The 20,525-nt window shown below is 50.5% G+C and overlaps 1 protein-coding gene and 1 long non-coding RNA gene across 11 annotated transcripts in view; both read left to right on the top strand.

The window, feature by feature from the left end:
- Nucleotides 1-8,120, top strand: part of JADE2 (jade family PHD finger 2) — a 136,227-nt gene extending 128,107 nt beyond the window's left edge. For 9 of the 10 annotated variants that reach the window (XM_058736248.1, XM_058736244.1, XM_058736240.1 and 6 more), the window contains 2 exons: nucleotides 1,936-2,064; nucleotides 3,370-8,120. In XM_058736248.1, coding sequence (XP_058592231.1) covers nucleotides 1,936-2,064; nucleotides 3,370-4,178 — 938 coding nt within the window. In that variant the 3' untranslated portion in view covers nucleotides 4,179-8,120. The remainder of the gene's footprint in view (nucleotides 1-1,935; nucleotides 2,065-3,369) is intronic. The other variant, XM_058736249.1, reaches the window with a different exon arrangement.
- An 8,256-nt stretch (nucleotides 8,121-16,376) lies between these two features.
- On the top strand, nucleotides 16,377-19,490 carry LOC131515544 (uncharacterized). Its single transcript, XR_009263620.1, has 3 exons — nucleotides 16,377-17,066; nucleotides 17,203-17,268; nucleotides 19,317-19,490. It is a non-coding gene; the product is annotated as an uncharacterized LOC131515544 (long non-coding RNA).
- The last annotated feature ends 1,035 nt before the right edge of the window (nucleotides 19,491-20,525 follow it).

Raw genomic sequence — 20,525 nt, 5'->3', positions numbered from 1 at the left:
GCTAGTTCAGCCTCTGGGTCAGGCTAGGCCTGCAGTGGAGAGGAACCAGAGCTGTTGGGCCACCCCCAGAACGAATGACTGAGGACCTGGTACCGCCCCACCCTTGCCTGAGCCAAGCTGCCTCATTTGCACTTTGGGATCACCACCTACTCTGGCCCAAGAAACCAGCCCTGCCAAAAACAAGTCCTGGGTGAGGCCGGGTCGTGTCCATGTAAAGGTCAGAGCTTACCATGCATCCCCAAGACTGGCAGCTTCCTGGCTGCCAGAGCTCTCCAGGCTCCTTCTCCTCTGTTGATTTTTTCAGCGAGTATTAAAACTGAGTGTAGATAGGATGCCAGGCCCTGTGCCGGGTACTGCAGGGCACGCTGCCATGGGCGGAACGGATAGGCTTCCTGTCTTTGTTTTAGCTCACCATCTGGAAAGATAAAGGAAAGTGGTGCCCAAGGGGCTGCAGTTGGCACCAGTGCAGGTACAGAAGTGCCAGAGATGGCTTCACAGCAGTGGTGATCCTGGAGCTATGTGTCTGGCTTCTTAGGACCTCACTGTGGTGAGAGGTCCAGCTGCAGAAGGAGAGGCCCACAATCAGGGTAACAGAACGTGGCAAGGCCTGTAGTACCCTCAGGCACAGGATTCCAGAAATGAGGTCAAGAGCCAGGTCTGCATCCCCACACTGAATCTGGGGACGTTTGCAGCTCCTGGAGCTGAGTGGCAGCATCAGGCATCCTTTTGTTCAGAGCGAGACACGAGGGGAGAAGACTGGTTTGCCTCTGCCCGAAACTGATGACCCCTGGGATGGGCATATGGCTACAAGCATATCGTCGAGGCCTGTCTGGCCGGAGCACTGGAGAAGCCTTCCTGTGGCAGTTATATTTAGGCCATGAACCAGTTGAAGAGCAGTACAATTTGGAATCCTAGAGGCCGGAGCTTGTCTTTTTAGAGAAACTGGAAGGAGGCTGGCATAGCAGCAACTTGGGCAAAAGGACCACATCTCAAGTGAGGTTGGGGTCTTGCTAGGATCAGATGTGCAAGGTCTTGTAGCCTCAGAAGGAGCTCAGACTTTCCTGAGGGCACTGGGAAACCTTAGAAATCTCCCTCCAGAGCATGTAGGCAGGAGTGTCATGTCAGAGATGAGGATTCTGAGGTTGCACAGGGGATTAGCAGCACAGCTAGGGAGAGTCCATATCCCTCAAATTTCTTGTAAACCTTTATCTGAGAAGCGCTCCAGACTCCTGCTGAAAACCTTAGGAGAAGATTTCTGGCAGCTGGGCCTCCCCCTGCAGATGTCCCTCTCCTGCTCCAGTGTTCTCTGTGGCTCCCTAAACCTATGTGGTCACGGACCAAAAGGATATAAGGGCCAGGTGTGCACCCCGAGTCTGCTATCTGCTGTGTGACCTCGAGAGCAGACCAAGAAGCCAAGGCAGGAGACTTGCTCATGGGACTGACCACTATGGCTGGACTAGAACCCACATCTCTTGACTCCTCAGATAGTCCTCAGACTTCTCTCCACATCCATGTCTGGCCGCTCGGCCTAGCATTGAAGGCCCTGACCTGGCCACTCACCTGTAGTTACCCTTTGCACCCACCAGGACTCCCACCCCGCCCCGACATCTATAGGCCATGTAGATGTCAGACTGCATTCCAGGTCCTGGAGGAGGGTCCTCCACCCACTTTGTGGCCCTGTGCCCTCCCCAAGCCACTCAAGGGCAGAAGTAGGCACTTACCTTCTGTTACCCACCAGCTGTCCCTGACTCACAGGAGCCCCATTTATCCCAGGTCCTGGGGCTCTGAGCCTAGGACACATTAGCAGGGCAAAGTGACCTGGAAGTTGAGGCACAGGTGATAGAGGACTCTCATATGGATGGCCCATAGTGATCTTGGTTTTGACTGAGCTGCTCGGGTTAACCGCCTCCCTCCTGCTCTCTCTTTCCCTGGCAGAGGGGTCTGGGAAGAGAGCAAAGGGCAAGAAGAGCGACTCGAAAAGGAAAGGCCGTGAGGGCCCGAAGGGCAGCCCCGAGAAGAAAGAGAAAGTGAAGGCGGGGCCTGACTCAGTCCTGGGGCAGCTGGGTGAGTGAGTGGCCACACTGGCCTGGCGGACATGGCCAGGTTTACACCATCACTCCACTTGCAGCCCCGAACCTAAGGCCAGCAAGGTCCACCAGCACTTCTGTTGCACAGAGTAGGAAGCCCAAGAGGGCTAGCCAGGCCCTTCCATGCCCAGGTGCTCATACCTTTTAACCATAAAGGAAAGTAGATAGGGTCTCTGTCCCATCTGGCATCCCAAGAAATTCCCCTTTTGTACATCTGGACGCTGGGCCAGGGTCTCAGGAGCTGCCCTCACATTCTCTTAGCCAGACTCCTAGAGGCCCCAGGGGACATGTGGGCCCTCTGTGCCCTTACAGAGTGTAGCCCTATGCTGGGAAATGAGGGTCAGCCAGAATTCTCCATCCTGGTCCCGCTCTGCTGGAATTTCTCAAATGAGCCCTCCCTTCAGCACTAGGGAACCTTCCTGGAGCCACCCAGAGAGACCCAAAGGAGTGGCCACAGGTATTGGCCCAGTACATGGTCAGTCACAGACTCCTTAGTGCTCCTACATTAAGCAGAACAGCCCTTGAACCCTCTACCCCCCACCCCCAGCTTTGGGCTTTCTCCCAGGGTATCACATGCTTCCCCTAGAACACTTCCTCAGGGATGACAGTGGAATTATCCAGACCTGTCTCCAGCAGGGAAGCCTCATGTCATCTTGTATGTCCCTCATTCTCAGGAATGGGACCACTTGACCACTTGGGTATCACAAGGAAGGCCCAGTTTCACCTGCTGGCCCTGACATCCAAGAAGGACCTTCTACACAGATGCACTTGGCTACTCTATCCAACTTCTCTGCTTCAGAAATAATTCTCACAAAAAAACATCTCCCCCTAGTGGCCTGAGGCGTTTTCCTTCATTCCTTCATCCTCTGCGTCCCCGGGATGGGAGAGGTGCAGAGCCGGCTTCATGGGTGTGTGTACCTGTGCAGTCTCAAAGGGCTCTTGCTTGGTTTAATGCTCTACTGTTGTCACCTTGAAATACCTTAATAATTTTTGAACAGGGAGCTCGCATTTTCACTTTACATTCTGGGTTCCAAATCATGAAGCCAGTTCTGGGAGTAGGTTGTCCTGGGGAGAGGGGTATATGGTGTGGACCCATATGGTCCCTCTTTGGTGGTGTTGACAGGAGGGATCAGCAAACAAGATGGCTTATTTGGGTCTGGCAAGAGGAAGAGAGGGAGGGAGGTGCACAGTGGCCTGCTGGGGAGGGTCCAGGAGGGCTTCCTGAAAGGGTGGGATACACACCTACGAGCGTCTCACTTGCTTCCTCTCTCCCCTTGGCCAGGCCTGTCCACCTCATTCCCCATCGATGGCACCTTCTTCAACAGCTGGCTGGCGCAGTCAGTGCAGATCACAGCAGAGAACATGGCCATGAGCGAGTGGTCACTAAACAATGGGCACCGCGAAGACCCCGCCCCGGGGCTACTGTCAGAGGAGCTGCTGCAAGACGAGGAGACACTGCTGAGCTTCATGCGGGACCCCTCACTGCGACCTGGGGACCCTGCCAGGAAGGCCCGTGGCCGCACCCGCCTGCCTGCCAAGAAGAAGCCGCTGCAGGACGGGCCTGGCTCACGGACGACTCCGGACAAATCCCCCAAGAAGCCCTGGGGCCAGGATGCAGCCAGCGGCAAGGGTGGGCAGGGCCTAGTGGCCCGGAAACCAACGCGGCGAACACCTTCCCACCTGCCGTCTAGTCCCACAGCTGGGGACTGTCCCATCCCAGCAGCCCCCGACAGCCCCCCTCCTCTGGCCCCCGAGACCCTGGACGAGGCAGCCCCAATGGCTGCCGACTCGAATGTCCAAGTGCCTGGCCCTACAGTGAGCCCCAAGCCCTTGGGCCGGCTCCGGCTGCCCCGAGAAAACAAGGGAACCCGGAGATCGCCAGGTACCAGGCCTGATGCTGGGACAGGACCGCCCTCTGCTGTGGCCGAGAGGCCCAAGGTCAGCCTACACTTTGACGCTGAGACTGACGGCTACTTCTCTGATGGAGAGATGAGCGACTCAGATGTGGAAGCTGAGGACAGTGGGGTGCAGCGGGCTCCCCGGGAAGCAGGGGCTGAGGAGGTGGTCCGCATGGGGGTACTGGCCTCCTAAGTCACCCCCACCCTGTCCCAGGCCCTGCCCTGGTCCTCCCACGAGGCCTCAGCCCAGTCACAACTGCCATTTCCAATCTCTGCTGAGTGTCTCAGATCCTTGAGACTGCCACTCTGTTGTGGTTTTATTTTTAATATAGAGAGAGTTTTGAATTCCACACTGTTGTCTTTCCTCTGTGCTGGCCTAGGACGTTAGAATTCCTTCCACGGCTCTGGCCACAGGGGCTCTAGCAGGTCCTGTGCCCCACCCCTGCCGCGGCAGCACCCCGCCCCAGCCCACGCGGCATTGCTGGGCTCCTGGCTAGATGTAGGCGAGGCGAAGAAGAGCTCAGGACTCCAGCCCGCTGCCACTGGGTGACACAGACCGTCGTTTGGGCATTATTTCATGGCAGATGGGCCAGCCCAGGGCCTGCCCCGCCTTGCCCCCAAATTCTACTGGGGTCCATTTGGGGGGTCCTGCTGCACTCCACTGATCCCCAAGGAAGTATACTAAGTGATCCCCAGCCAGAGTCTACTCACTGTCACAAGCACAACGAGCTTATACAAGAAAGCACTGAGGGGGTGCAGAGGGCCCGCTGGTTCCAGAGGAACCACCGCTGTTCCTGATCAACCCACATCATCTGAGGCCTGCCCGCCCACCCCGCGACCCTCCACTCCCTTGCTGCTCCACCCCTGCCAGTGCCCAGCCCGGCGGCTCTGAGAAGGGGTTCCTAGAATCCTTCCTGAGCTGTGCCATTTACTCAGGGGACTCCCAAACAGCCAGCCAGCCGCCAGTGCCGGTGGAGGGCTGCAAGGGAGGGCCAGTGCCCAGACAGGGGCGTGGGGCTCAGACTCCCCCCGCCTTAGAGAATTGCTCTGGGGCTCCAACTTCCTTCCTTCCTTTGGGGCCAGTCTCGGCTGACGTCTGGTCACTCCCAGACAGCTGACCTGACCAGACCAGACCGTTTGCCTTTTCAAATTTTCCAATCCTGCTATGAGATGAGCTTCTTCCTCAGTTTCCTTTTGGAAACTCCTCCTTCCAACAAGCAAGTGGGATCCCGGGGCCCGGGGCAGGCCGTGTTGGCCTGCTGTGGCTGTTTCAAGTCTTGCTGGATGTTCCTGGTTCCTCTGTCCCTGTGAGCCGTTACCCCCTTCCCTGGTTCTGCCCTCCCTACCCACCACCACCCACCCACCTTTTCTGTCCCATCCCCTAGGTCCCAGGTAGTTGCTCTGATGAGTGTCAGTGGAGTGGCCCCAGGGTGATAGCTCAGGGAACAAACAATAAAAGGAATTCAGTGAAAACATGTTTTTTTTTGTTTTATGAATTACTCCTGGGTCACTTCCACCACTGGTGAAGCCAGAACTTCTCCGACAAGAAATCTTGCATAAGTCCAGTGAATCAGTCGAATCATTCTGTGGATGCCAAAGAATATTTTGACCATAATACAGCACAGCCTGGACCTGACAACTTGTCGCTTGGACTTTTTTTTTTTTTTTTTTTTTTTGACGAGTTCTTTAGCAACAAAGTGTAGAGAGACATGTTCATTGTACACACCCAAGGAGAGGAGCCCAGGCTCTTGGAAGAAGATGTTGTTCTGCTGCTGAACCATTGGAATTGGGACGCGGGAACCAGGTGTTGGGATTCTGGTCCTGGGCTGGGCCCACTGTGAGCTTTCCTAAACTCTGAGACTCACAGAGGGAAGAACAGTGACAGCAAAACCAGCATGGCAAAGGTCTTCACCATGTGGTTCTCCCCACACAAACACTCAACGTGCAAATCAGCGGGATGGGCAGCAGCTTGACCACCCACCCCTGACTCCAGAACTTCCAAGGTACGACAGTGGCATTGTCATCGACGCACGGTTTCATGTGAATTTTAGCAAAATGGGAAACAAAGCTAGGACTCAGTTCAGAAGATCAGGCAAATGTGTCCAGTTGGAGTGGACTCGGGGCGGGCTTCAAGGATTCTGGGCATTGGAATGGCACAAGCTACCATGTGGAATTTAGTCTGCCTGCCGTCTTGGTAGTAACGGCCAGTGCAGTGTCCACACCAGCGGCCCATCCCTGTTCTCTGTTTACTGCCTTTGAACAGTCCTCCTTCCTTCCCCATGCTTTGGGTCACAATCTTGTCTGTGCCAGATTGCCCAGTCTGACCTCACAGGGAACCAAGTGAGGAGCTTAAAGAACAACCAAACTCTGCCAGGGGGAGAGGTGGGGTCCCAGGAATGGCTCCTGCCCAGTAGACTCCACGCTTGTCCCCCTCCCACCGCTTCATGCATACGGAGGCGAAGTCTGGGCTCCCTGGGGGCAGAGGCTAGGGCAGGAGGGCAGGAGAGAACGCGGAAGGGAATATACTGCAGCGTGTCTGGCTGGGGTCAGGAAGGGCAGCCAGCACCCTTCAGGGGTACTCCACCCAAGTTGGCCTCTGGATTCCCTTCTGTGTTGGCTCTTGCCTTGGACTGGATTATCCCTGGGGCTGTGTCCTGCGCAGGGCTCAGGGATCTGTTAGGCTAGCTGGTGGGGGAGGTGGCAGAACCTTAACTCCCAGACCTGGCCCTAGAGCTGTTTTTGCCCCGCAGCTGTCCACCTCTGGGATGTCCAGCAAGACCACACAGAGGACAAGGATACTGGTTCCCACCATTAGCCACAGCCCTTTTCACTCTTTTTCCCATCTCCTGTCCACAGTGTAGACAGCTTTGCCAACCCTGGGGTCGAGGCGGGAAGCAGGGAACGAGACAGAAGTCCTTTTGCAGGCCAGAGGCTGAGGCAGATCTTTTGCTTGAACACCTCTGCCCACCATACTCACTGGCCCTCTCCCAGGAGGGAGAAGCTCCTATTACTCCTCCTGGCTGCCATCCACCCTTCTCCTGGTCCTGGCTGTACAGTCCTCCTCCTCATCACAGCCAGGAAGGATGAGGTGCAAGGAAAGTATTTTTATGGATCACAAATGTATTTTAAAGTCAATAAGGAGAAGAAAGGTAGAAGGGTTTATTTTATTAAATGAGCTCTGACTTTGTGACAGTGTATGAGCATTTGCTATGTCAGGGTCTCGGTTTCCTTAGAGAAGCCACCCGGGTTTCCGGACGTGGGTGCCATTCTGTAGGTATGTATGTGCCAGGGCACGTCTCGTGTGTCCACGTACGTGCTTGTCTGTGTGTTGCGTTTGGGCATACCGTGGGACCTGCTGGGGCAATTTCTAGAGCATCGACTGCCCGATGATACTAACAGACATTGGCAGCAGCTGAACTTGGCATTTCCTTGCTCACTGCCAGATGTAGCCAACCTCTGGCCATGACTGAAGCTCTGCAGAATGGTCTGGATGCCTGTACCAAGGCCCTTGGGGAGGCCACTTCCCATGCCCCTGGCCCAGCTGGCCACATTGGCCAAAGAGCCAGGGCTGGAGTCTGGGACTTTTGGTTGTTCTTTAAGGCACTTCCTGCCACCTTGTCCCTCAGATGCACAACACTCTGTGCTCCACAAACGGCTCGGGGTGGGGGGATGATATGAATGTCACAGGAGGAGACACCTTCTGTCCTTGTTTCAAAGAAAGTGATGTGCCATTTGTTAATATACAAGAGAAATATTGAAAATATATTGAAAAGAGCAATTTTAAATTATTTTTGGCTTATGTTGCAATATTTATTTTCTTGTATTAGAAAAGATTCCTTTGTAGAGAAAAAATGTATTTTTCATTAACGCAAAGACCTATTTCTCCTTTTTGTACATTGTCCATGTTCGCTACCCTTAACGAGCAATAGAATGTATGGCCGCTTTGCCGTGGCCAGTGCCCGCCATGCCCTGCATGATTCTGTGTTGCCGCTGCTGCGTAGCTCCTAGTCCCATCCTGTCCCACTCACTCATGAGGGTTTCCAGACCCTGGCCCCGACCAGGGCCTGTGTCTCAAGGAGCCCTTTGCACTCCTCGTGTGTTGGCAAACGCAGTTAATAAAGCAATGTTTTCTGTGCTGGCTGGTGTGCGGCTCTGTTACATTCAGTGGAGGAGGGGGTCCACAGCCACCAGCCGGCTAAGTGAGTCAGCGAGTGCTCTCAGCGCGTCCCTCGGAACCTACTGCTACCTCGTAAAGAGTGCTAATAGGGATGGGCATATCGCTCAACACCCATACTGTATTTCAGGGCAGTATTTCATTTGTTTCTCGATGTTGGCATCCCCCAGAATTCAGAGCCGGTGAGGGAGGTACCCAAAGCCACACCTCTGATAAGAAGGGAAATTCAGTATCACCGGCTAGACTGCTGTGCTCTTCCCACCTCCCGTGAGCCACCTTCCTGGGACAGTTGGTAGGTTCGCCAGGAACCTTGGGCATCTGTCCCTACATCAGGGGAGATGATGGCCCAGGTGTGTGTTTTCCATTCATTATTTCCTGAGCACCTGCTCCATGCCAGGCTCTGGAAAGTGTTAGGAATGTAGCTACCATCCCTGCCTCCCAGGGCAGCTCACAGACCCAACAGGGATGCAGATGATGAGGGAACTGGGAGATATGGAGGCCTGGGCTGATTGGGGGATGGGAGGCTTCAGGAAGAGTTTCCCTAAGGAAGAGACACCATGCATTCATTTGGCCATTCAACAATGAATCTATCAGCCATATACCTCGTTCTGCCAGTGTGGTGGGTTGTATACCACTAGGGTCCTGCCATCTAGAGCTTCCAGGCAGTGGAGACCTGAAGAATAAACAGTTGCTTGGTCAAGGGCAGCTGGATTAAAGGAAGGGACAACAGAGTTCCTGAAAGGGCTCGGCATGTGCAAAGATGCATCAAACTGCAAACTAGGAAGGGGTCTTGAACCTCCCCTGAGAGCCCCAGGGGAGGCAGTTTGGAAAGGGGGTTGAATTGGGACTCCAGCTTCTCGGACCACTGACTTGGTTGTTTGCTGTTTTGTCACTGGTGCAATGGGCAATAGGTCCCCAAGGGTGCCTCCAGATCCAAGGTTCTGTGACTCCACACAGCAGAACACATGGGAGCCAACCCAACTGGCTGGGCTTTGGAGCTGTCTGCTCTCTGGGCCAGCTGCCCTGGGCTCGGCACCCCAGCCTCCCCCTCCTCCCTCCGCCAGCATGACGCCAGGCTCACTGGGCCACCATGGTCCAGATGAGTGCTGCAGGGGGCCTGCTGCAAGACCCACACCTGAAAGCTGGCCTAGCTGATAAATGTGGAGCAGGAGAGGTCAAGACACCTGTGCATCTAAAGCAGCAGTGTTCAATAGAAATCAAGTGCAAGCACACATGTAATTCTAGTAGCCACACTTTTTAAAAGTAAAAATAAACAGGTAAAATGCATTTTAATTAATAATTGTATTTAACCTATTTGATCCATGTACACTTAAACATGTAATTAATATAAAACCATCATAATGAGATATTTTACATTCTTTCTTGTGCTAAGTATTTGCAATTCAGTATGTATTTCATACTTGTAGTGCATCTCAATTTGGGGTTTTGGGGGCGTTTAAGATTTTTTAAAAATGTTTTCAATGTTTATTTTTGAGATGAAGAGAGACAGAGTGTGAGCAGGGAAGGGGCAAGAGAGAGAGGGAGGCAGAATCTGAACCAGGCTCCAGGCTCTGAGCTGTCAGCACAGGACTTGAACTCACAAACCATGAAATCATGACCTGAGCCGAAGCCAGACAGTTAACCAACTGAGCCACCGAGGTCCCCCTAGCAAATCTCAACTTGGACTAGCTACATTTCAAGTTCAATAGCTATGTAGCTAGTAGCTACTCCACTGGCACTGTAGCCCTACAGACCATCGGCTTTCTCCTGGGTTGCTTCTATGGGGGAAAGCAGAGGAGTAGACCTGGCCTTAATTCCCAGCCAGGTCCCTCTGGGCTCCCTATCTTCACCCATTCAAGTCCATACAACTGCTTCATGGCAGGGGTCCCACAGCTGGTTGGTGACCCTAGGCCTTTGCCCCTGTTGCCTCTGCTGTCCCTGCCTACAAGGACAGGACAGGATGAGTGTGGACCAACCTGTCCACACCCTCGTGAAGGGCCAGTACTCTCCCAGTATCTCCCAGGAAGGGTATGGCATTTATCTACCCTTCCATCTTGCCTGAATTGATTCTGTACTCACTGAGCACCTGCTACTGGGCCCTGAGGACATTAGGATGACCATATGTCCCTATGGAGAGACCAGGCCAGTGTGGGAGACAGACTTTAATCATGTAACCCCAGAGCAGTGTGCAATTACTCATTGAGACCATATTGTGAGTGTAAAGCTGGGGGGAGGTGGTCTCTGAATTTCCCTTGTTCTCACCAAATTTCTATCTGCAAGATGGGGTATGGGGTGCCATCTGCTGCTTGCCTGGCCCCAGCCCAGATGCCTCCACCTCCAAGTCCCAAGGCACACAGGGCCAGGACCAATCCTGCAGTCTCTAGTCTCAGAACCCTAGACCCCTTTGTCCCCAGGACACCAGTGACCCCCTCTCCATGGCCCTTTGGCCCTTCGTGAGCCAGCACAGAGAAAGATCTTTGCCTTCAGGAACAGGGAGGCTGTTAAAGGGACGAGAGCCCTCCTGAGAAGATAAGGCAGTGATTTAGGCCTGTGGGGCGTCCACCCTGGGTAGGGTAAGTGAACCAAGGATTTCCAGGCCCTGCTGTCCCCTAACTGCTAAAGCAAGGAAGGGAATCACTAGTGGGTTGCAGAGGGAATGCTCCGTGTTCCCAGAGACGGCCTAAGTGCCTCTCCTTGCACCTCTGGCTGTGCCCAGAGGTGCCAGAGGCAGCCAAGGCCCTTTTCTAGGAGAGAGTTTCAGGACTCGGAGTCACTGTGGACCCATGCCAGAAATGCATGGTCAAAGTGGTCTCATGCTAGGCTCCCCTTCATATGAGACCTCCACACTCCAGCCTCACCTGACCAGGCTCTTGAGGGCATCCATAAGGGCCAACTCCTCCACACTCTGAGCTGCAGCTGTCCCTGTTAGTGTCTGCCTCAGCCACCCACTCTTCATTACTCTGAGGAGAAGCACAGGCAGGACACGAGGCATAGTGATCACTATTTGGGGGTTGCTTGATAAAAGAGAAGATCATGAAATAGGGATTTTAGGGCAGCCTTCTGGGGTTCAGGCAGACTTACTGCCAAGAGTCAAAAAGGGAGAAAAGGTGGGCTCAGTCAAGCAGGCAACTTGGGCCAAGCTGAGTATATCGGGGTGGGGCTCAACACCCAGTGCTCCAAGCCAGGTCTGGATTTCAGAAGCATCCCTGCCATCCATTCTAAAGGCAACTGGGTTGGGACGCTAAAGCCCTGGTCCTGGTTTGTGAGGGAGACCTTCAGTGGGTTAGAATGTAGAGTTGCCAGATTTAACAAATAACAGTTTTGGACACACAGTGAAATTAGAATTTCAGACAAATACTGAATAATTCTTTAGTGCAAATATGTTCTTTATAAAAAAATGTTTAATGTTTATTTATTTTTGAGAGAGAGAGAGAGAGAGAGAGAGAGAGAGAGAGAGAAATACAGAATCCGAAGCAGGCTCCAGGCTCTGAGCTGTCAGTGCAGAGCCTGACGCGGGGCTCGAACTCATGAGCTGTGAGATCATGACCTGAGTCGAAGTCGGATGTTTAACCACATGAGCCACTCAGGCACCCCAAGTACATGTTCTAAATATTGCATCCTGTATTTTACCTGGCAATCCTAGTGTGAGCCTCTTGTCCTCCAATTGTACTGGGTCCCAGGTAGAGGAGCAGTGTGGTGAGTGATTTGCCATTGTGTATATACACTGAAGCAGATCCAAGACTGTCCCCACAGCCCTGAAATTCTCACCCTTCAAGTTCGAAAGCAATGGAAAGGGGGATGCAGCCACGGGCAAGGACATCCAGAACCCATGCTGCACCTGTCTAACTGTGCTACAGCCCCCTTTACATCTCACATGCCAACCCAAGGCTGAACAGAACCTCAAGGTGTCCTGGAAGGGATCCTGCTCGCTAGGATTTGAGGCCCACAGACCATTTATTTGCTGACTCAGGTCAGCATCTAAAACGTTTATGTTGTTTGCTATACTATTTGCTATAGCCAAGAGCTACAGCAACCCATGTGCCTGTCAAAAGAAACTGTGTTAGATTTATGCACTGAAACATATCCGGTCTTGAAAAGGAAGCAAATTCTGACATACGAATTTGAAACACATTTTGCCAAGTGAAATAAGTGATTGCAAAAAGACACATACTACATGATAGAACTTCTGTGAGGTACCTAAAGAAGCCGAGGGGTGGGCGCCAGGGCTGGGGGCAGAAGAGGTGGGGGTTGTTCAGTGGGTATGTTAGCTAGGACCCAAAGGGGAGTTATTTGGATCAAAGGGCTGCAAGCTGTCAGTAGGAAGGAAGAGGGGGGAGGAACAAAAGCAGGGAAAGATTGTGTCTGTTTTAGAGAACAAGCAGTTCCCACCAAGGAGATGGAGGACCAGGTGTTCCACAGGATACTCCATTGTAGGAGCAAGTTTGAGCTGAACTGGAGCTGAGGATTTGCAGAGAAGCCCAGTAAGTTGCCCTAAACTTACCATTTACTCATTCTAATATGAAGATTTCCTATGGGTGGAGGGCTTTTCAGCCAGTTTTGAACATACTATGTGTGCACTAATGTTGGGAAATTCTAAGCATGTGCAGTTGAACCAAAGTGTCTAAGTCACAAAATATGCGTAAGTTCCTTAATGTATCAAGCTCCCTGCCCTCGTTCTGCAGCATACTGAATAAAAGTCTCCTGTACTAACCCTAAGGGGAGACAGTGCTTTGACAACTATCTCCCTGTCTCCTTACTTGTGACAAGTTTTAAAAATTCTTTGACATTTCCTTGGGTTGTGTTCAAATTAATGCTCCCCCAGCAGCAAACCCCGAGTTGAGTTACATGTGTGGAGGCAGGATAGGGGGTTCTGGGGGTCTGGTGCATGGCAGTGTGCATATGGTTGACAGTAGTGTACTTTACACTTAGAAATTGCTAAAAGAGCAAATTTTATGCTATGTGTTTTTTTGCCCCAGTTAAAAAAAAAATAGAGAATACTATTGGGGGGGGATCCCAGCTGCATTCAAATGAAGAAATGGAATCTGGGGGGCTGGCATAGTGGAGAATTAAGAACCTGTATTTTGGTCCTTTCTGGGCCTCAATTTCTTCATTTTTTAATGAGGATGAGAGTTCCGGCTGGGCCCTCCATGCAAGGTGTCTGAAAAGTGAAAGTGGGCATAGGCATCAGGTGGACAAAATGAGAAGTCACTGAAGGTGTAAGGAGAAGAGAAGAGGAGGTCTGACCGATGTAGCGTTGGCAGACTGACCAGAAGTGAGGATGCCAGAGGGATCTGTTTACTAACTCTCACTTCCGGGAATCTGAGCCGGCAAAGCCTGGTTGTTTACAAGTTCTCCTGGGCCTCCCTACCCCCCAGCCAGGACAACTGTGGTCTGGGGTCAGGGAAGGGACTGACCAAGTGCCACTCTTTGGGTGGGGGCTGAAATAGGGGGTGGTTATAAAACATCTGGTGGTCATCAGAAAAGCAGCCCATGTGACACCTGTGACAGTCAGCTGCCTGGGCCTGAGTTCTTTGGCAGCCATCCTGTACACCTGAAACCTTGTAACCCAATAATTAGTGAATAGGACATCCCTTCTGTCCCCCACCTCCACCCCTTTGTGCAAATAAGGAATGGTCTATTGCTAGGGACTGGAATGTTGTGAGCAACTTATTAAACTTGTAAGAGCAGCTGGGGTTTACAAGAGAAGCCAAGGGAGAAAAGTGACTCAGCAAAATAAACCTTTACCCGTGGGTGTTCCGAACTCCCATTTTGGGGATATGGGTGGTGACTGCCTGGTTCCAGTGGCAGGTGCTTCAATCCATAGCCTTGCTTCGCATGCCAGCCATAACATTCATGCCCTTAGCATACAGAAGGAAACCTAGGAGGCTTGGGAAAGAGCTCAGGCAGGCCTAATCGCTGTCTCATCCAATGTTAAGTCTCAACAATGAGTTAACATCAATGGAAGAGCAATGTGTCCTGTAGAAGCATCAGGAATCAGAAGGATGTTCAAATCTCAGGGACTGCCCCCACCCCCATAGGAGCACTTTCTTCTAGTCAAGAAAGGGTGTGGGACTGGCACCAACTTGCATCATTAATCCTGGCTCCTGCTTGGCCCTCTTCTGAAAGTCTGCATCTGGGTGACAGGACCTCAGAGTTTGGGAGTGGTGCGATGTGAAACCTCATGTTACAAACCACTTGTGTAGAAAACCTCTGAATTTTAATGACAGAGAGACTGTCATTTTAAAAAGCAACCCAGTGCTGGGGTACCTGGGTGGCTCAGTCAGCTAAACCTCTGACTTCGGGTCAGGTCATGATCTTACTGTTTGTGAGTTTGAGCCCCATATTGGGTGAGATCGAGCCCCACTCTGGGATTCTCCCTCACTCTGCCCCTCCCTCACTCACACTCTCTCATAAATAAAATGAAATGAAATGAAATAATAAAATAAAAGCAACCAAGTGCTAAATCATCAGTGCTAAGAAAGTCTTCCTTAAATTCAACTATAATTCTCTCCTTGAAACTTGATGTTCCAATTCACAGGTCCCCCTGAGCACTGGAGCCACAGAGATCAGGTATAGTCCAGTGTTCACTAGATAGCCCTTTGGGCTATTTGATTAAGTTATCATGCCCATCTGACACTTCTTTGAGTTCAGTACTTTCCCAGGGGATTAGAATGGGGGGTATGCTCCTCCTTACCCCTACAATGACAGTTGTATTGCTTGATAGATGGAGCCACCAGATCCCCACACTTTTCAAGCAAAACCAGTCCCGGGTCAGAGGTTTGCAGAGAGAAGGGTCAGATGGGACAAATCCTGTCTCAGCTCCACCCCCACCCCCACCCCCACCCCCACCCACTGCCAGCAGTATCCTCAGCAATTGATACCAGGGCTCAGTCAGGTGTTTTATAGGCTGGCAATCTCTGCTGTCTTAACAGCTTCAAGCTTGTTTTTCAGTTTTACCTCAAATCAGCATCTTCCCTGTTGTCAGTGCCACACACTCCCGTACACGTGTTCAACAATCAGTGTGGCATTTGAAGAAGGACACATCTATCCAGCTGGTCCCAACTTCAAATAGCATGTCCTGATCCTGATTTGATGGCCCCAAGAGCAGGCTATCCTGGTGGATCACTAGCTCCTACTGTGGGTTAGAAAACATGGTCATACATCATACAATATTGGGTTTTGGAACTGGTGTTAGAAATAACATACTTATCATTACAGGTGAGAAACAGGTCGGAAGATGGGAAACAGGCAGCCCTATTTTCCTGCTTCCTCCTCAGGTCAGGCTTCATGCTCTCCAGTCTTTCCCTCCACTCTTGCCTTCTCCTAATACATTCTACACACAGTCCCCTTCAGGGGTCACCAGTCCCCAAAATTACAATGTGGCCTTTACTGCCATGCCCTTGTATTTGTTGGGTACCTACTTGGCACATCCTCTCTCACTCCTCCGGCTAACCAGTTTGTACTCCTTCTGGTGGTGCCTGCTTTCTAGAAACCTTCTTTGTAATGTTTGAGGGCCTTTTCCTTTGGCCTCCCACCATGTCTTGGGTATGTATGTGAAGCCAGGTGCCAGCAGGCAGGTGTTCAGGAAATGCCTGCTGACTAAAGGAAAGGCAGACAGGAAGTGGGGCTAAGCACCCAATCTAACACCAGCACAATACTTGGCAAGTGCCTGGTGATAAGTAATGGTTTCCCATATGTAAAGCTTTGTGTGTGAGAGGGACAAAAAAAAAAAAAAAAAAAAAAAAGAGTGAGAGAACCCTAGTAGGGACCCTCCCTATTTTGCCCAGCCCAGCACTGGCACATGGAATGGTAGGCAAAGGCTGTCCAATCATCAGGTAATCGGAAGGGTCAGAGCATTGCTTCTCCAAGGAGGGTGGCAAAATGAGGCCCTAGAGAATCCAAGAGGGGCCCCACTGCCACCCAACTTCCAGAGGACTGATGATACTTTTTTTTTTTTTAGTTAGTTAGTTAGTGTATGTATGTATGTATGTATGTATTGATTGAGTGACAGAGCACAGGTGGGATAGGGACACAGAGAAGGGGGAGAGAGAATCCCAAGTAGGCTCTGCACCGTCAGCACAGAGCCAGACACTGGGACACGAACTCACGAACTCCGAGATCAGGACCTAGGCTGAGATCAAGAGTCCGATGCTTTACAGACTGAGTCATCAAGGTGCCCCAAGACTGATGATTCTGAGCCTGGCCCCATATAGAAACTGAGGTGGAGGAAAACTCGGGCTGTTCTCTAAATAGCTTCGTGCTCCTGCCATCTGCTGCCAGGCAGTCAGGAAAGAAAGCATCATTGCAGTTTCCTGCAGGAGCTGTCAGAGCTGTGTCCTTGTGCAAAAATCCTACAAACAAGATCCTACCTACTTTGCTTCTCTGGCGCTAGAGCTCTCCAGCTCAGCCCCTTACCCAGTCTTGCTAGCAGATGTTGTCGAAAGTGAAGTCCCCGCATCCTACGTGCTCCCCGCCACCCCAATGTCCCTCTCTCCTAGGCTCTGAGGGCTGCCCGCCGCCCCGCCCCTGCCGCTCGAACGCCTCTCCCTCATAGGCCAGAGCTATCCGAGGTGCCCGGCCCCCGCCGCCTGAACGCGGCTCCCTCATAGGCCGGAGCTCTCCCCACAGTCCCGCTCCGCGCACTGGTCCCGCCCCTGCGTCCATTTAAAGAGTCTTCACCCACACCACCCGTCCCTTCCTTGCCGAGTGGCTTGTTTTGTGCGACGCTTCGTAGCTGCTCGTTTCCGCCCACGGCGCGGACTTCTTTAGGTAGAGGGACTTTTGGCCGCCTCGCCGGGCCCAGGCGACAGAGAAAAGAGCCAACGTGCGTGTGCTCCCTAGTGAGACCTCCAGAGGGAAGGGCAGCAGGCCGAGACCCACACAGAACAGATTTGTACGTCCCCTCAGGTAGCCTGACGCCTTTTCTTAGGACATCCCCCAATTCCTTGTCCCTAAATCAAAGCCTTAACTGCCCTAGTGGTTCCTCGCCTATTTTGGTTCACGAACTTATTTGAGACCCTGATGCAAACTATCGTTTTCGCAGAAGAATATGCCCACACAATTCAGCACGAGGTTCTGCATCAAATTTCAAGAGGTTCAGCTCATTCTGGTAAGTCAGCAACCCCATGTTAGGACTTGAGGCGCCTGAGTGGCTCAGTCGGTTAAGCTCCAACTTCGGCTCAGGTCATAATTTCACAGTTAGTGAGTTCAAGCCCCGCACCTCAGGTCATGATTTCCCAGTAAGTTCAAAGCCGGGTCGGTTCTCTCAGAGCTTAGAGCCTGCTTTAGATTCTGTGCCTCCCCTTTCTCTCTCTCTCTCTCTCTCTCTCTCTCTCTCTCTCTCTTAATCAAAAAATAAAAAGACCTAGCCTGCCCTGAACACTTTTGCCTTTTTGGGCATAAGCCAGGGGCTATATTTTGTACGTAAATGTACATTATTAAATATATGGCTACCATTTGTTGAGTGTTTAGTACATTTTTGCAGTACATTTTCTTAATTTTTTGAAATGTATATTTACTTTTGAGAGACAGTGCCCAAGTAGGGGAGTGGCAGAGAGAGGGAGACACAGAATCTGAAGTAGGCTCCAGGCTCTGAGCTGTCAGCACAGAGCCTAAGGTGGCCTTCAAACTCACAACCCATGAGAACTCATGAGCCATGAGATACCTGAGCCAAAGGCAAATGCTTAACCCCTCAGGTGCTCCATTTTTGTAGTACATTTTCTTAATTTATCCTTCTAACAACCTCTAGAGGTGGGAATTGTAATCTCCACCTGGAATTAAAAAGGTTAAGTCATTTGTTAATGCTAAAAAGAGAATTAATGGTGTTAAAATTCAGATCCCAGGAATAAAATTTAGGCCTTTCTCTATTCCTCCCATATTGAGAGAGGACAAGTGTTTGACTTTCCTCTTTCTGTTGCAACACAACTGAAGCATATCAGATGGTAGCTACTATTGTGGGTATAGAGTTGTTGAATCAGTGTGTTGTACACCTGAAACTAACCTAACATTGTGCATCAACTATTCTCGATCAATCAATCCGAAGCATAGGACCCCCTCCCAAAGCTAACCGTGGTTCATCATGCAGTTATTCACAAGTAAGGCACTAGTCCTGTTACCCTGTGATGTCTAAACCCCTTCCTGTACAAACTGCCTTAACAAAATGTGCTTCCTCAGCTGAAGTTAAATGTTTTCTGTCTTCTTGTAAATTACACTAATTTACTTAGTCTAGAGAATCTTTATAACAAAACAGGGTGGCTAGAGGCAATGTCTTCCGAGTCCAGGAATTTATTTTTACAGAGGTGTCACAGACGTGTCTCAGAGGTGACAGAATTTTATTTGGGTCTTGAAGGTGAAGAATTGGGATAAGGCAAGTGTGTCACTCCAAGTGAAAGGAATGTAGGCCGGAGGGAGGCCAGGTGTGGGGCATAAAGTGGATTAAGAGGTACAAACTTCCAATTATATAATAATTAAATCACAGAGATGAAAAGTACAGCATGGAGAATATAGTAAATAATATCATAATAATGTATGGTGACAGATGGTGACTAAACTGTGGGGAGCATGAAGTAATGTATAGAATTGTCAAATCAGTATCTTGTATACCTGAAACTAATATCACATCCTGTGTCAACTGTACTTCCATTTTGTTCATTAAATGTTTATTTTTGAGAGTGCAAGTGGGGGAGGGGCAGGAAGAGGGGACAGAGGATCAGAAGCAGGCTGTTTGCTGCCAGCAGCGAGCCCGATGTGGGGCTTGAACCCATAAATTGAGATCATGACCTGAGCCGAAGTAGGAGGCTAAACCGACTAAGCCACCCAGGTGCCCCCAATTTTTTTTTTTTTTTTTTAAGTGAAGTGCCTAGAATAGACAAAAGTCACCTTGCTTTTCTCCAAACTGCAGTCAATCTGGGATGGCTTCCCAATCAAGATATAGGTCTAGACAGACTTCAACCCCAACCCAAAGGCTAGGAGAACCCTAAAAATGGTTCTGTCACTTAGTAATGTTTGTAATCTCTGGAGTTTCTGAAATTTTGCTAATCCCAGATGAAATGGGACTATAATTCCACTACTGAGTTCACCTTTAGTTCCTTTTTTGCTCTCTCCCTGTCCTCCTGTACTTCACCTCTAATGATTTCTTCCTCTTTTTTACTTTTACAGCCATGAAATGTTTTTGACTAGAGGAATGTTTCACCCATTAACCCAAGCCCTTGCAATACAGTCAAGAAGGAAAGCCCTTCACTTCCTTTTTTGCAACGTAAAGAGCTTGTTTTTAGTGGCATATTGCCATCATTGAAATCAGTGACTTTAATAAACATTTTAAGTTATTTGTTATGATGCCCCACATCAAAATCCACATTCTAAAGCAAGGGTTACTTTGTTTATCAAGTAACAGCCAGAAAATTATTGATCCCTGAGGTCTAATTTTTTCTTTCTTTCTTTTTAATTTACTTATTTTGAGAGAGAGGAAGAGAGAATCCCATGCATGCTCCATGCTCAGCCTGGCATGGGGCTCAAATCCATGAACCTTGAGATCATGACCTGAGCCGAAACCAAGAGCCTGTTGCTTAACCGACTGAGCCACCTAGGTGCCCCTCTTTATTTATTTTTTTAAAGTTTAAGTAATCTCTGTACACAACATGGGGCTTGAACTTACAACCTCGAGATCAAGAATCACATGCTCTTTGAACCAGCCAGGTGCCCCCTTCATGTCTAATTTATTTTTAATTCTTTTTTTTAATGTTTATTTATTTTTGAGACAGAGAGAGACAGAGCATGAATTGGGGAGGGTCAGAGAGAGAGGGAGACACAGAATCTGAAGCAGGCTCCAGGCCCAACACGGGGCTGCAACTCACGGACCGTGAGATCATGACCTGAGCCAAAGTCGGACGCTTAACTGACTGAGCCACCCAGGCACCCCTAATTTTATTTTTTAAGTTTATTTAGAGAGCGAGAGTGTGCACGTGTGTGCATACATAGGGAAGGGGCAGAGAGAATCTCAAGCAGGCTCCACACGGGGATCCATCTCACAAACCATGAGATCATGACCTGAGCAGAAATCAAAAGTCAGGCACTGAACCCACTGAGCCACCTAGGCATCTCTGATGTCTAATGTTAAATTGAGGTAAGAGGCTTTGTAAATATAGGCCCTGACCATGGTTAATGAACTGAATTCCAGTTGAACCTGGTATAAGGGATGCCACAGAAACAGGGCCTTTTCTTGGGACCTTTGTTTTACAGCTTTAGGACTTATTTTTAGTTACCAGGTTTTTAAGCAATGTCTTACCTTTTTTTTTTTTTTTTTTTTAAGTTTATTTGAGAGAGCTTGAGAATGTATGCATGCATGCGAGCTGGGGAGGGACAGAGAGG

This window comes from Neofelis nebulosa, chromosome 1 (genome assembly GCF_028018385.1).
Source record: "Neofelis nebulosa isolate mNeoNeb1 chromosome 1, mNeoNeb1.pri, whole genome shotgun sequence".
Taxonomy (NCBI): Eukaryota; Metazoa; Chordata; class Mammalia; order Carnivora; family Felidae; genus Neofelis; species Neofelis nebulosa.
This window is presented reverse-complemented; position numbering and strand designations above follow the sequence as displayed.